Source organism: Natator depressus, chromosome 16, assembly GCF_965152275.1.
Source record: "Natator depressus isolate rNatDep1 chromosome 16, rNatDep2.hap1, whole genome shotgun sequence".
Classification (NCBI taxonomy): domain Eukaryota; kingdom Metazoa; phylum Chordata; order Testudines; family Cheloniidae; genus Natator; species Natator depressus.
The window spans coordinates 21849196-21862212 of NC_134249.1; the positions used below are offsets into that span (position 1 = coordinate 21849196).

Consider the following 13017-nt stretch of genomic DNA (forward strand, 5'->3'; position numbering starts at 1 on the left):
GATGGTGAAGCTGGCTTCTTCCCCTTCTTTCAGTTAGCTAGCATCATGGTTCACTTTTCTTTCCAAAGTTTATTTTTGAGGACCCAAAAAGGGAGGAATGGGTGGACTAGCCCGTCCTCTCATTTTATCTACCAGTTAGGCCTAATTTTCAATGCACCAATTTTGGTTCATTGATATCCAGTTCTATGCTTTTCTTGTTTACCAAGCATGATCTTAACACAGTCCTTGATTGATATTAGTAGGCCTTTTTATTTGGACTAATTTCAGTATGTCTCTTTTGCACCTTTTCCCCCCATCAACATTTGTTATAGACTATAGTGACATTTTATGAACTTTCACTCATTTTTTACAGTTGAGCTCACAATTAGGGTAAAATTGCAGGCCCAATTATTGTAACAGTACATAGATCCACATCATCTTATACTGTAAAGTTCTGAATAGGGAATATTTATTTCCTCTTAGGCAATGTTTTATGGTTATGCGTCCCAATTTCAAAAAACCTAAAGCAAACAGTTGCAAAATACGAACTGTGAAAACTGCATATTAAATTATGCAACATAATAAATACCTAAATATTTTTTAAAATACAGTATGTAGGCCTGGCTTGACATGAGTAATTAAATATGGATGAGGACGTTTCTCAGAAAGCATGGGTGGAGAATTAAATGGATCAATAGGCTAGAGATAGGATATCTGTACTAGATAATATTAGGAGGAACACCTCATTACTTTTCGTAATGGACAAGATAAGCCTGGAATGTAGCATGAGGTAAACTTGCACAGGGTGTGGACGAAGCAAGATTGGTTCCTACAAAGTAACCAAGTCAATCCCCAAACTGCAAAACGTGTGATATAATGTTTAGTAATGCAATGTCAATGTTATCTAAAGGAGGAAGATTTCTGTGTAACTTGGGATCTTTGATGTACCCCAAGCATTTGAGTCTGATCAACCCAGCATAGCTTTGCTGTATGCCGACTAAAGAAACCTGACTGACAAAATCTGAATTTGAACGAGTTCTTGGGAAGCCAAGTAGAAGAGGTCTTGGAGGGAATCCCAAATACAATTAAGATTTATAGTTAGAGGGATGCGTCCAGATAATCACATTAAAGTTCCTTATTCCATTATTAAAATTGAAAACATTAAAAAAATTAACTACATTTACTTTCCACCATTTATACTATTTTTACTTTTCTTGTACAGATGCTCCCCGGGTTATGCAAACCCGTCTTATGCAAATCCAAGCTTATGAAAAAACTTCCGACATCTAGAAATAGGAGTTGTTGGGGTTCTTTTGTTTTTTGCATAATGGCCAGAGATACATTTCCGACTTACGCAAATTTCAACTTACGCTAGGCGTTCCGGAATGGAACGTTTGCATAAGTTGGGGAGCATCTGTAAGTAATTCAGATTTATTTTGTATTTTATTTCATCCCAGAAAAACAGGAAGAGGAACAACTACATTCGAATTGAGAGTACTAAGTGTTGTATGGGATAACAGAAATAAAAGGAAGAATATGTTGCTATAAGCTACTCATTATAGATGAATGTTTAGTTTAGTCTTTTTGCAAAGTGGAAGGCAATTTGAGTGAAAGTGATTCTGAAATGATGATTTAATGCTTCTTAAGAAAAAAGAATGAGCGGCAGAATAAGGCCCAATGGACAAAAGGGAAAGCAAATATCAAAAAACTCAGAACTGGTAGGTAAAGTCCCATGGGAAGAAAATCTAAGGGGAAAATGAGTTCAGGAGAGCTCCTTGCAGTTTTTCAAGAACACATTATTAAAGGAACAACTGCAAACTATCCTGATGTGAAGGAAATGTAGGAAGAATAGTAAGAGGTCAATATTCTGGGATGCATTAACAAGAGTGTTGTATGTAAGCCACGGGAGGCAATTGTCTTGCTCTGCTTGGCACTGATGGGGTCTCAGCTGGAGTACTGTGTCCAATTCTGAGTGCCACACTTTAGCAAAGATGTGGACAAACTGGAGAGAGTCCAGAGGACAGCAACAAAAATTATCAAAGATTTAGAAAACCTGACCTATGAGGAAAGGTAAAAAAATTGGGCATGTTTAGCCTTGAGAAAAAGACCTGATAAGTCTTTAAATATAGAATCATAGGACTGGAAGGAACCCCGAGAGGTCATCTATTCCAGTCCCCTGCACTCATGGCAGGACTAAGTATTATCTAGACCATTCAAGACAGGTATTTGTCTTACCTGATCTTAAAAATCTCCAATGATGGAGATTCCACAACCTCCCTAGGCAATTTATTCCAGTGCTTAACCACTCTGGAAGTTAGGAAGTTTTTCCTAATGTCCAACTGAAACCTCCCTTGCTGCAATTTAAGCCCATTGCTTCTTATCCTATTCTCAGAGGTTAAGAACAACAATTCTTCTCCCTCCTCCGTGTAACAACCTTTTATGTATTTGAAAACAGTATTGTCCCCTCTCCAGACTAAACAAACCCAATTTTATCAGTCTTCCCTCACAGGTCATGTTTTCTAGACCCTTAATCATTTTTGTTGCTTTTCTTTGGAATTTCTCCAATTTGTCCATATCTTTCCTGAAATGTGGTGCCAACAACTGGACGCTGTACTCCAGATGAGGCCTAATCAGCACAGAGTAGAGTGGAAGAATTACTTCTTGTGTCCTGCTTACAACACTCCTGATAATAAATCCCAGAATGTTGTTTGCTTTTTTTTTTTTTTTTTTTTTTTTTTTTTTGCAGTGCTACCTGTTGACTCATTTAGCTTGTAGTCCACTATGACCCCCAGATCCCTTTCTGCAGCATTCCTTCCTAGGCAGTCATTTCCCATTTTGTATGTGTGCAACTGATTGTTCCTTCCTAAATGGAGTACTTTGCATTTGTGCTTATTGAATTTCATCCTATTTACTTCAGACCATTTCTCCAGATCATTTTGAATTTTAATCCTATCCTCCAAAGCACTTGCAACCCTCCCCTTCCCCCCAGCTTGGTATCATCTGCAAACTTTTTAAGTGTACTCTCTATGCCATTTTCTAAATCATGTTGATTTCACTGGGCACATACAAACTTCTGAAAAATATTTCCACTGATAATCGGAATTTACAAATAGACAAAAATGCTGCTTGAAAATTTTAGAGTTTGATTTAAGGCTAATTTAAATATTTATCTTTTGACATGTGATGTTGACAGTGTGTGCTTTAATGGCTATAAAGCTTTAACTTCTTGAATATCAACTTCATCAAATTGTCTAAACCCCCATTTGTCTGAACCAGCCATAATTTCCCACAACTGCAAATTTAAATGCATAAAAATAAAAAATACTTAAATATAAACACTGGTATATGATTTTTTTAAAAATAATTTCAACATTCTGCCAAGCCTAAATATTTACATATTCACTCAGAGCATGTGCTTGAATTATTGGATGCATTTTATGGAATGATTGTTTCATGAGAGAAAAAAAATGTAAAACACTTGTCCTATGTCTTTTTCCAAAAAAGCTGTTTAGCACAGTTCTATCAATTGGAATCTCAAGCTCTGTGTCTTTGTCACCTGACGATTGCAAGTGGCCTCACAGTTGCCTTTATAAACTTCGCTTCCTAGGACAATAACCAGCCCAGATAAAGTGACAGAAATAAAACGGGAACTCTGTCCACATGACACCATCAGATTTTCAAAAAGTTAACGTTAGTTGGTATCCTGCTGAGCCTTAGTAAACTGCTATGGGTGGTGACCAGCATACTTGGAATTTAAGATGGCTGTAAAATGTGTTCCCAGGATTTTTCCTTACCTAGCATGAAACCAGTCATCTAGCTGCAATGTATTTGGCTCTTTGTCAGCAGTATAGGTGAAGACACAAAGAGACAGTAAGGGTCACAAAAATAAATGAACCATTTAGGGCTGTTGATTAATTGCAGTTAACTCACTTGATTAACAAAAAAATTAGTCACTATTAAAAAAAATTAATCGCAATTAATCACAGTTTTAATCGTACTCTTAAGCAATAGCATACCAAGTAACATTTATTAAATATTTTGGATGTTTTTCTACATTTTCAAATATATTAATTTCAATTACAACACAGAATACAAAGTGTACAGTGCTCACTTTATATTAATTTTCCATTACTAATATTTTCACTCTAAAAACAAAAGAAATAATATTTTTCCATTCACCTCATACAAGTACTGTAGTGCAATCTCTATTGTGAAAGTGAAACTCACAAATATATATATTTTTTTGTTACATAACTGCACTCAAAAACAAAACAATGTAAAACTTTAAAGCCTACAAGTCCACTCAGTCCTACTTGTTCTTCAGCCAATTGCTAAGACAAACAAGTTTGTTTACATTTACAGGACATATGCTGCCTGCTTATTATTTACAATTTCACCTGAAAGTGAGAACAGGCGTTTGTGTGGCACTTTTGTAGCCAGCATTGCAAGGTATTTACATGCCAGATATGCTAAATATTCATATGCCCCTTCATGCTTCGGCCACCATCCCAGAGGTGCTTCCATGCTGCTGATGCGCGTTACAAAAATAATGCGTTAATTAAATTTGTGACTGAACTCCTTGGAGGGAGAATTGTATGTCTCCTGCTCTGTTTTACCCACATTCTGCCATATATTTCATGTTACAGCAGTCTCAGATGATGATCCAGCACATATTTGTTTTAACACCACTTTTAGTGCAGATTTGACAAAATGCAAAGAAGGTACCAATGTGAGATTTCTAAAGATAGCTATGGCACTCAACCCAAGGTTTAAGAATCTGAAGAGCCTTTCAAAATCTGTGAGGGACGAGGTGTGGAGCATGCTTTCAGAAATCTTAAAAGAGCAACACTCTGATTCTTTTTTGGAGGTTTGGGTTCTGTAGTTTTCTCATCAATCTTCTGATGGTGACATCTGACTCAGATGATGAAAATGAACATGCGTCAGTCCGCACTGTTTTAGATCATTATGGAGCAGAACCTGTCATCAGCATGGATGCATGCCATCTGGAATAGAAGTTGAAGCATGAAGGGACATATGAAATGTTAGCACATCTGGCACATAAATATCTTGTGACGCTGCTACAACAATGCCATGTGAACGCCTGTTCTCACTTTCGGGTGACACTGTAAACAAGAAGCTGGCGGAATTATCTCTCATAAATGTAAACAAACTTGTCTGTCTGAGCAATTGGCTGAACAAGAAGTAGGACTGAGGGGACTTGCAGGCTCTAAAGTTTTACATTGTTTTATTTTTGAATGCAGTTATTTTTTTGTACATAATTCTACTGTTGTAAATTCAACATTCATGATAAAGAGTGCATTACAGTGCTTGTATTAGGTGAATTGAAAAAATTTCTTTTTTTAAATGAAAATACTTGTAATCAAAAATAAATATAAAGGGAGCACTGTACACTTTTTATTCTGTTGTAATTGAAATCAATATATTTAAAAATGTAGAAAATATTATAATAAATGGTATTCTATTGTTTAACAGAGCGATTAGTCTTTTTAATCATGCAATTTTTTTAAATTGCTTGACGGCCCTAATAAAAACCAAACATTCAACCAAGTTTGCAGTAAATCATTTTAGTGCTAAGATGTTTTAAATGCACTGTGGATTTTTTTTAAGGTGTGGTGAATTATGGATCAGAACACCACAATGTAACAATTTTACAAAAAACAATCTAAATGAGTACTTCCTCCTATAAGTGAGCTCTGGGATCTGGAATTTCTGGTGCATAAATGCAAATGAAACATAGCTCTTGAACAATACAGAGAGCAGATTGGCTATGCAAACTCCTTTTAGAAGTGCTACTCCTATTTCAAACACTTCACAGAAGCTGATGGCCATCTGGAACTCCCACACCCATAATTTTACATGGTGCTCAGCTTCAAGCCCAGCAGTCCATCAAGAAGCCAGTTACGTTTCCCTGATTCTCTGCCCCTACCATGGCCTTAGAGCAGGTTACAGCTGTCCTCTGGAGCAGAGGCTGTGGGGAGGATTATGCTGGCTCTGCCTGCTAGTGACTTTCCCATGCTAAGAGAGTTAGGAATGGAGCAACTGTGGGCTAGAAAATCTGGTTGTGTTATTGTTACACTAGCTGGATAAGCTCTCAACCTAATGCAAGTAAACAACACTAGAGCTGCTCTCAGAGTTCCATGAGAGATTTTCCACCTGCATTTCCTTACACACTGTCACCACCGAGGTTACTCATGTGTATATAGGTTTTAGTTGCCGGTTATGAAGTAACTTTACCTGCAATTGAACCAATTTGTCAGCCAGTGTTCTCTTTGATTTTTCGATATAGTGATTTCTTGGCTTCTGTATGAATGACACAAAAGGAAAATCATGTTTAACCAAACCAAAGCCACCATAGGTAGCAGAGACAACAAAACAGACCCACTAGAATAAATTCAAAGCCAGCCAAGTGTCTTAAAGCAGTGCAGTATATCATGCTACAATACAGGTGACCCAGTTTCAGGAGAAACCCTTGTATTATACGTCACTGAAATGACAGGCTTGTTTCACTGAAGAACTTGTTGAATGTTTCCATAGCCTCTCGTGCTACACAATCTCACTAGATACCCCTCATGGCAGAGAAATGTCCCTATGATACTAACAGGCTTGGAAGAAGGCAGTTGGTTGAGATGGTGCTACTAGAATGAAGGCATGTTAGAAGGGTGCAAAAATCAATACATTTACTGTATACAGATTCAACACTGATCTATTCCTATTTTAAAATGCAGAAAATTATACTGAATCTATTTCGGACCAAATAGATGAAAGCATTAGGATAATTTAAACCTGTTCACAAAGGTCCCAACGTCTCTCTCTGAGGGCATTTTACGATTTATAGTACAGATACACCTATTTCTGACATACTGTGGCTTATCCAAGGACACACGCTCAATCTGCTGTATAGTAAATGGACTAAAAGCAATTTGAAAGGAAATGTAATCAAAATATGTAGTATTTCTCTCACTAATGACTCAGGATGAAATTCTCCCATGTGCAGAGGGTCAGCTGCATTGTAGCCTAGAAAGGAGTATATCAACTTCTCAAATGAATGCACTGTACAGCAATGCACCTGGTATAATGTATTTTTCATAGTAGCACAAACTTGGCCATTTGTATAAGGAAAAAATGTCAAGTCAAAGAGAGAGAACACAGTACCAATACTTTATAAAATTTTTACATGCATGCACTTACTTGTCACGGTACATCCAGGGGACAGTCCAGTCTCCGCTAAAACAAAAAAAATCATTTTTTAAAAAAAATTAAGGAAGAGATCTGCCCCTCATCTCACAAAAAATTACTACAACTAAAATCACCTAATCTTTTTGTGTATGTAAAAGGACATTGTACTTTGGATGTAGTTTTAAATGGCACAGTAAAGGCAATGGGACCTTGTGCCCACCTCCACCAGTCCCTCCCTGTGTGAGGTATAAGATTACAAAGGGAGGACCTGAGGCTCAGAGAGGTCAAGAGATTTATTTAAGATAATACAGCAAGTCAGTGGAAGAGCTGGCTGGGGAATGACTCTGTCAAGGTTCCTCCCCCACTCTGAACTCTAGGGTACAGATGTGGGGACCTGCATTAAAAACCTCCTAAGCTTATCTTTACCAGCTTAGGTCAAAACTTCCCCAAGGTACAAAATATTCCACCCTTTTGTCCTTGGATTGGCCGCTACCACCACCAAACAAATACTGGTTACTGGGGAAGAGCTGTTTGGACACGTCTTTCCCCCCAAAATACTTCCCAAAACCTTGCACCCCACTTCCTGGACAAGGTTTGGTAAAAAGCCTCACCAATTTGCCTAGGTGACTACAGACCCAGACCCTTGGATCTTAAGAACAATGAACAATCCTCCCAACACTTGCTCCCCCCTTTCCAGGGAAATGTTGGATAAAAAGCCTCACCAATTTGCATAGGTGACCACAGACCCAAACCCTTGGATCTGAGAACAATGAAAAAGCATTCAGTTTTCTTACAAAAAGACTTTTAATAGAAATAGAAGTAAATAGAAATAAAAAAAAAATCCCCCCTGTAAAGTCAGGATGGTAGATACCTTACAGGGTAATTAGATTCAAAACATAGAGAACCCCTCTAGGCAAAAACCTTAAGTTACAAAAAAGATACACAGACAGAAATAGTTATTCTATTCAGCACAATTCTTTTCTCAGCCATTTAAAGAAATCATAATCTAACACGTACCTAGCTAGATTACTTACTAAAAATTCTAAGGCTTCATTCCTGGTCTATCCCCGGCAAAGACAAAATATAGACAGACACACATACACTTTGTTTCTCTCCCTCCTCCCAGCTTTTGAAAGTATCTTGTCTCCTCATTGGTCATTTTGGTCAGGTGCCAGCGAGGTTACCTTTAGCTTCTTAACCCTTTACAGGTGAGAGGAGATTTCCTCTGGCCAGGAGGGATTTTAAAGGGGCTTACCGTTCCCTTTATATTTATGACAGACTCTTTGTTCCTCATCCAGACCACTAGGGCAGAAATTCCCCAACTGTGGTGTACACTGGTTTGCAGAAAACTGGCTGATTATGGTAATGCACATAATAAATCAAAGAAAAATGCTGCTGGCTTTCCTTTTCATTATCAGCTGCTAACTCTCATTAAGGCAGTGAAAGAGACAGGGTAGTCTTGCAGTTCAGGTACTAGATTAGGAATCAGGAGATCCGAGTTCAGTTCTTGGCAGTATGTGACCTTGGGCAAAATCGCTTAATCTTTGTGCCTCAGATTCTCAACTGCAGAATAACGATAGCAGCACTTCCTTTAACCCAACTTTTGTCTGTTTACATTTTGAACTATTATAAGAGACTGTCTCTTATTATATGTCTATCACAGTTGGAGCCACTAGAAGATTTTCAAAGGCAAAAATGGCAGTGTTTTATTTGAACACTTAATGACGGTTAGATGCCTAACTGCCATTTTGCCTTTGAATCTCTTCCTTTAGGCACTAATTTAATACTATAGATTACATACATAATTTCCCAACATTACTTTTCCATGTAGCAACTGCTGTAATTGCCATAGGGTTGTATGTGATCATGAATGGGAGGGTAATTAACCATTGTGTTCTATTACTCTTTAAAACATATTTAAATGTCAAATATGGGTGCAAGGTTTCCAGATGATTTTTTTTTAGAAAATTGAATCTGGTTGTTGGATATTAAATACACACACACACAGATTATATAGGTCTGTGTGGGATTTAGCAACACATTCTTATTGGATATGACAGAGAATGAGGACTGATTCTTTGTTTTGAGGACACAAGTTTTAGCAAAGGTATGAAAAGCTTACTGTATTTAAGGTTTCAGTTTGAAATACAACTAAAACCGTACAGACTGCAAAACAATTCCAAAGAGCCAAATAAATTGGCAACAAAAATATGTTTAAATATGACATCTCTGACACAGGGAAGTAAAATAGGGAACAGAACTGGGAAATATTAATTTAACACAAATGAGAAAATGGTTACAGAAAACATGAACACCAGACTGAGTTAAAGTTGGCCACAGTGTTCCCTCTGATTTTTCCCACACATGTAGAATGAATTTTGTTATGTGCACCAATATGGAGGTGATGTCTGACATCACCTCCATATTGGTGCACATAACAAAATTAATGTGGTGGGGGTGGGGCTGAGGGGTTCGGAGTGTGGGAGGCGGCTCTTGGCTGGGGCAGAGGGTTGGGGTGCAGGGGTGTGAGGGCTTCGGCTGGGGGTGTGGGCTCTGGGTTCGGGCCAGGGGAGGGGCACCCGTCTGCAGCATGTCCAGGGCTGGGTTCGGGCCTGGGGAGGGGTGCTCTGGCTGCAGCAGCTCTGGGGCTGGGGGAGGGGCACCCCTCCCCCCAGCCCAGCAGGTCCAGGACTGGGTTGGAGCTGAAGGAGGGGTGCCCCTCCCCGGGTTCTCTGTGCACCTGTGCAGTATTTAATAGGCCACTCCATGGCTGTGTAGCTTACAGGGAACTTAGGTTGCGAACCCTCCAGGATTGTCCTGGAGTCTCCAGAAATTAAAGATTATGTCATGTGATGAAATCTCCAGTAATATGTCTATCCAAAACTGGCAACCCTAGCCTGAGTGGGGGCTTTTGTTTGTGATACCTGCAAATAATATGTTTTTATTAATTTTTGAAATTTAATTTGTGTATCTACTTCTAGTGGATACACACATCCCCCAGTTGAACCTTTATAACACTAGTGCTTTACAAGCTTCAGTAGCATTCAGTTCTCTTCCCTGCTCACCAATTATTTTTCTTTTGTATGTATCTCTTCCCTTCTGAGTTCCTGATAGGACTAGAAACAGGAATTAAGTAAATGCAGGTGGCAAGGGAGAGAACAGTAGAAGAGATTCATCTGAGCATGTCCAATCCCTCTCCTTGTTATTGGAAAGAAAGGAAGAGCTCCCCACCTTGTCCCCAAGTGATTGTGTGCTGGTGTTTCTAGTTGCAGTGGGAACGCAGAAGAGCAGAGGGAGTCATTCAAATGAGAAATGAACTAACCACACATCTTAAAGGGTCAAAACAGGTTCTGTTTGTGTGTGTGTGAGTTTAGTCAAACTACTCTATAAAATAACTACAGTTTTGCATCTGCAAGAGGCCAAGCCCTCATTTGCCCCTGAAGTCAGTAGAAGCTGAGTGTTTTCCTCAAGACCTAGGATCAGATCTTTCACTTTTTAGATGCTGGCAAGTCCTCCAGGTGTACAATAACACACATTTAATCCTGGTTTTATAGTTAAAATTTACCTGTTAAAATACACAACTCCACTCCCAAAGCAAAATATTAGAAAGGCCATTCGTCTGGGGGACATTTTTATCTAATGGGAGAAAAAGAAGAACTTAGTAAAGTTTATAAGAGACTAAATTAAGCAAAGGATGCATTAAATATACAACTATGTCTAAAGTCTGAGAGAAATTGGTCTCTCTCTCAAACAAGGGTAAGTTCACCAATTTAACTTAAACTGGGTTTTAAACCAATTTAGTTAAACGAGTGCATAAGGCGATGTGGACCTTTATTTCAGTTTAAAATGAGGGTTGTTTGTGGTTTAGCTTAAAACTATTCCTAATTGATTGGAGCTAAACCAAAACAAAACCCTGCAAGCATACAAACACCAGTCTTAGAACAAAAGAAGAGTGTCTACACATAGCACAAGCTAAAATACAAAACAAATTTACCTCCATCAAGTCTGGGGATTACAACAGTCAAGGATTCTATATCTGATATTCGATATTTGGCTTCAGTTGACAGTCTTCAGTTCTTTACCCTATGTAAAAGAAAAAAGCTCAGTTTCCCTACAGGATTAGTAACATTCCACAGCTTCTTCCATTTCTGCCCTTAAATTCCCAGACTGAGTTACTTTTCTGATTAAAACAGAGAGATTCAGAACACTTGCACTTTCTAAGCGAGTGCCTCGGCGGGTGTATATGCACTGTTATTTAGAGTATCCAAAAGGTTAGTGTAATTAGGTGGAGTTTACTCTTGGTTAATAGTGCTTTTTTTCTATTCAGGTGTCAATATGTTATCTGTTTATATAATTATTCCTACCGTGGTCATTTAACATATCAGAAAGGAAAATCAAAGTAGGCTTCTTAGTCAAAGGTGGTAATTATTATATAGGGCCATATATGACATTGAGAATAAGTCTAGAATCTTGCAATACAATTCAAACAAAAAAGCAAACATGGAACAGTAGTTCAAGTATTGGAGGATGCAGAGATGAAAGTTAAGAAGGATCTATGGAAGATAGGAGGTGTAAAGGAGGCCTTATGGGAGGTGGGACACGCTACCAACCATAGCAGCAGCAAAAGCAAAAGTATGAAACCAACAGTTTTCAGGAAAATTCTGGATTCTGGGGAGCTCAACTGGAAGCAATGTTTTCCTTAACAATTTTAACTTTCACCTTAGTCTCTTTCAGTCATTATTGCCATATCTTTCAAGCTGCTTTAATGGAACTCAGAAAAATTCCCTCTGAGCTGAAATGTGACAGTGCAAGGTCCCAGTCAAGGGTAGTGACACTTTCAGTCATTGGTGAATAATGGAGATGAAACATGTCTAGTCACTTCTGCATTTCAGGAAATACACAGGCAATAGGCCTTTGCAAACGCCATAAACCCAGGCTCTGCCAGGGGAAAGCCCCATAGATGGATGGCAACTTGGAATCCAATAAACACCACTGAATGCTCAGTCGTCTCTAATGCAAACAAAGTATACTTTAGTATTAAGCTGCAAAGAGCTCTCTGCACTTCAATAAAGCAGCAACATATATGTTCACATAGATATCACAGTGATAGTTGCTTTAGATATTGTTACGAATTATACCTGATAGGACACGCACACAAATGCTGCGAATTATACCTGATAGGACACGCACACAAATGCTGCGAATTATACCTGATAGCTATAATTCGCAGCAGTTTTGTGCGTGACCTGATGGGACACGCCCAGTTCGAATCTAGGCTGAGGCACATGAACAAAGTCCGCAACTGCAGAGTTCCCAAAAAACACTAAGTTTATTATGCTCGAGCGTGGTGCCCCCCGCTAGTCAGGAGGGGACCCCAAATACAGATTATACAAAGGTTATATACCTTTTAGCAAAGCATGTTGCCCTCGTGCATCGGAAACCTTAGCCAATAAACAAACCCTTTTCTTATCTACCACCTATCCCTGCTTGGTGCATTCCTCGTGCTAAACTGGTATGTTAATTACACAGCATGGTCCTAAAGCAATGCATCAGTAACTTTTATTATCAGGATGGGAGGCCTCACATAAAAGGCCAGGAGATAGGGAGTTAGGGACAGACAAAGAACAGATACCGGGAGTCAAGGCAGGCTGGAGACAAGGAGGAGGATTTTCACAGGAATGCAGTATCTAAGGAACACTCCTCCTGGTGCATGATGTGCTTGCTTTTAGACACTGGTGGGCCCCAAACCAAAATGGAGTCACATGTGCTAACTTTTCCTTAACAATATGTTGCAAACAGCCCCTTTTTAAGACTACCACCAGTCTGAAGAGACTGTTGGAG

General features: G+C 38.7%; 1 protein-coding gene across 8 annotated transcripts in view; it reads right to left on the reverse strand.

Annotated features, from left to right (window-relative positions):
• LOC141999868 (N-acetyllactosaminide alpha-1,3-galactosyltransferase-like) overlaps nucleotides 1-13017 on the reverse strand; it is a 78625-nt gene that overhangs the window by 31899 nt on the left and 33709 nt on the right. For 7 of the 8 annotated variants that reach the window (XM_074973706.1, XM_074973699.1, XM_074973700.1 and 4 more), the window contains exons 2-5: nucleotides 11171-11259; nucleotides 10742-10812; nucleotides 7189-7224; nucleotides 6235-6300 (exon numbers count right to left, since the gene is read on the reverse strand). In XM_074973706.1, the coding sequence (XP_074829807.1) occupies nucleotides 6235-6300; nucleotides 7189-7224; nucleotides 10742-10812; nucleotides 11171-11176 (179 nt within the window). In that variant the 5' untranslated portion in view covers nucleotides 11177-11259. Of the gene's footprint in view, nucleotides 1-6234; nucleotides 6301-7188; nucleotides 7225-10741; nucleotides 10813-11170; nucleotides 11260-13017 lie in introns of those variants that run through there. The other variant, XM_074973704.1, reaches the window with a different exon arrangement.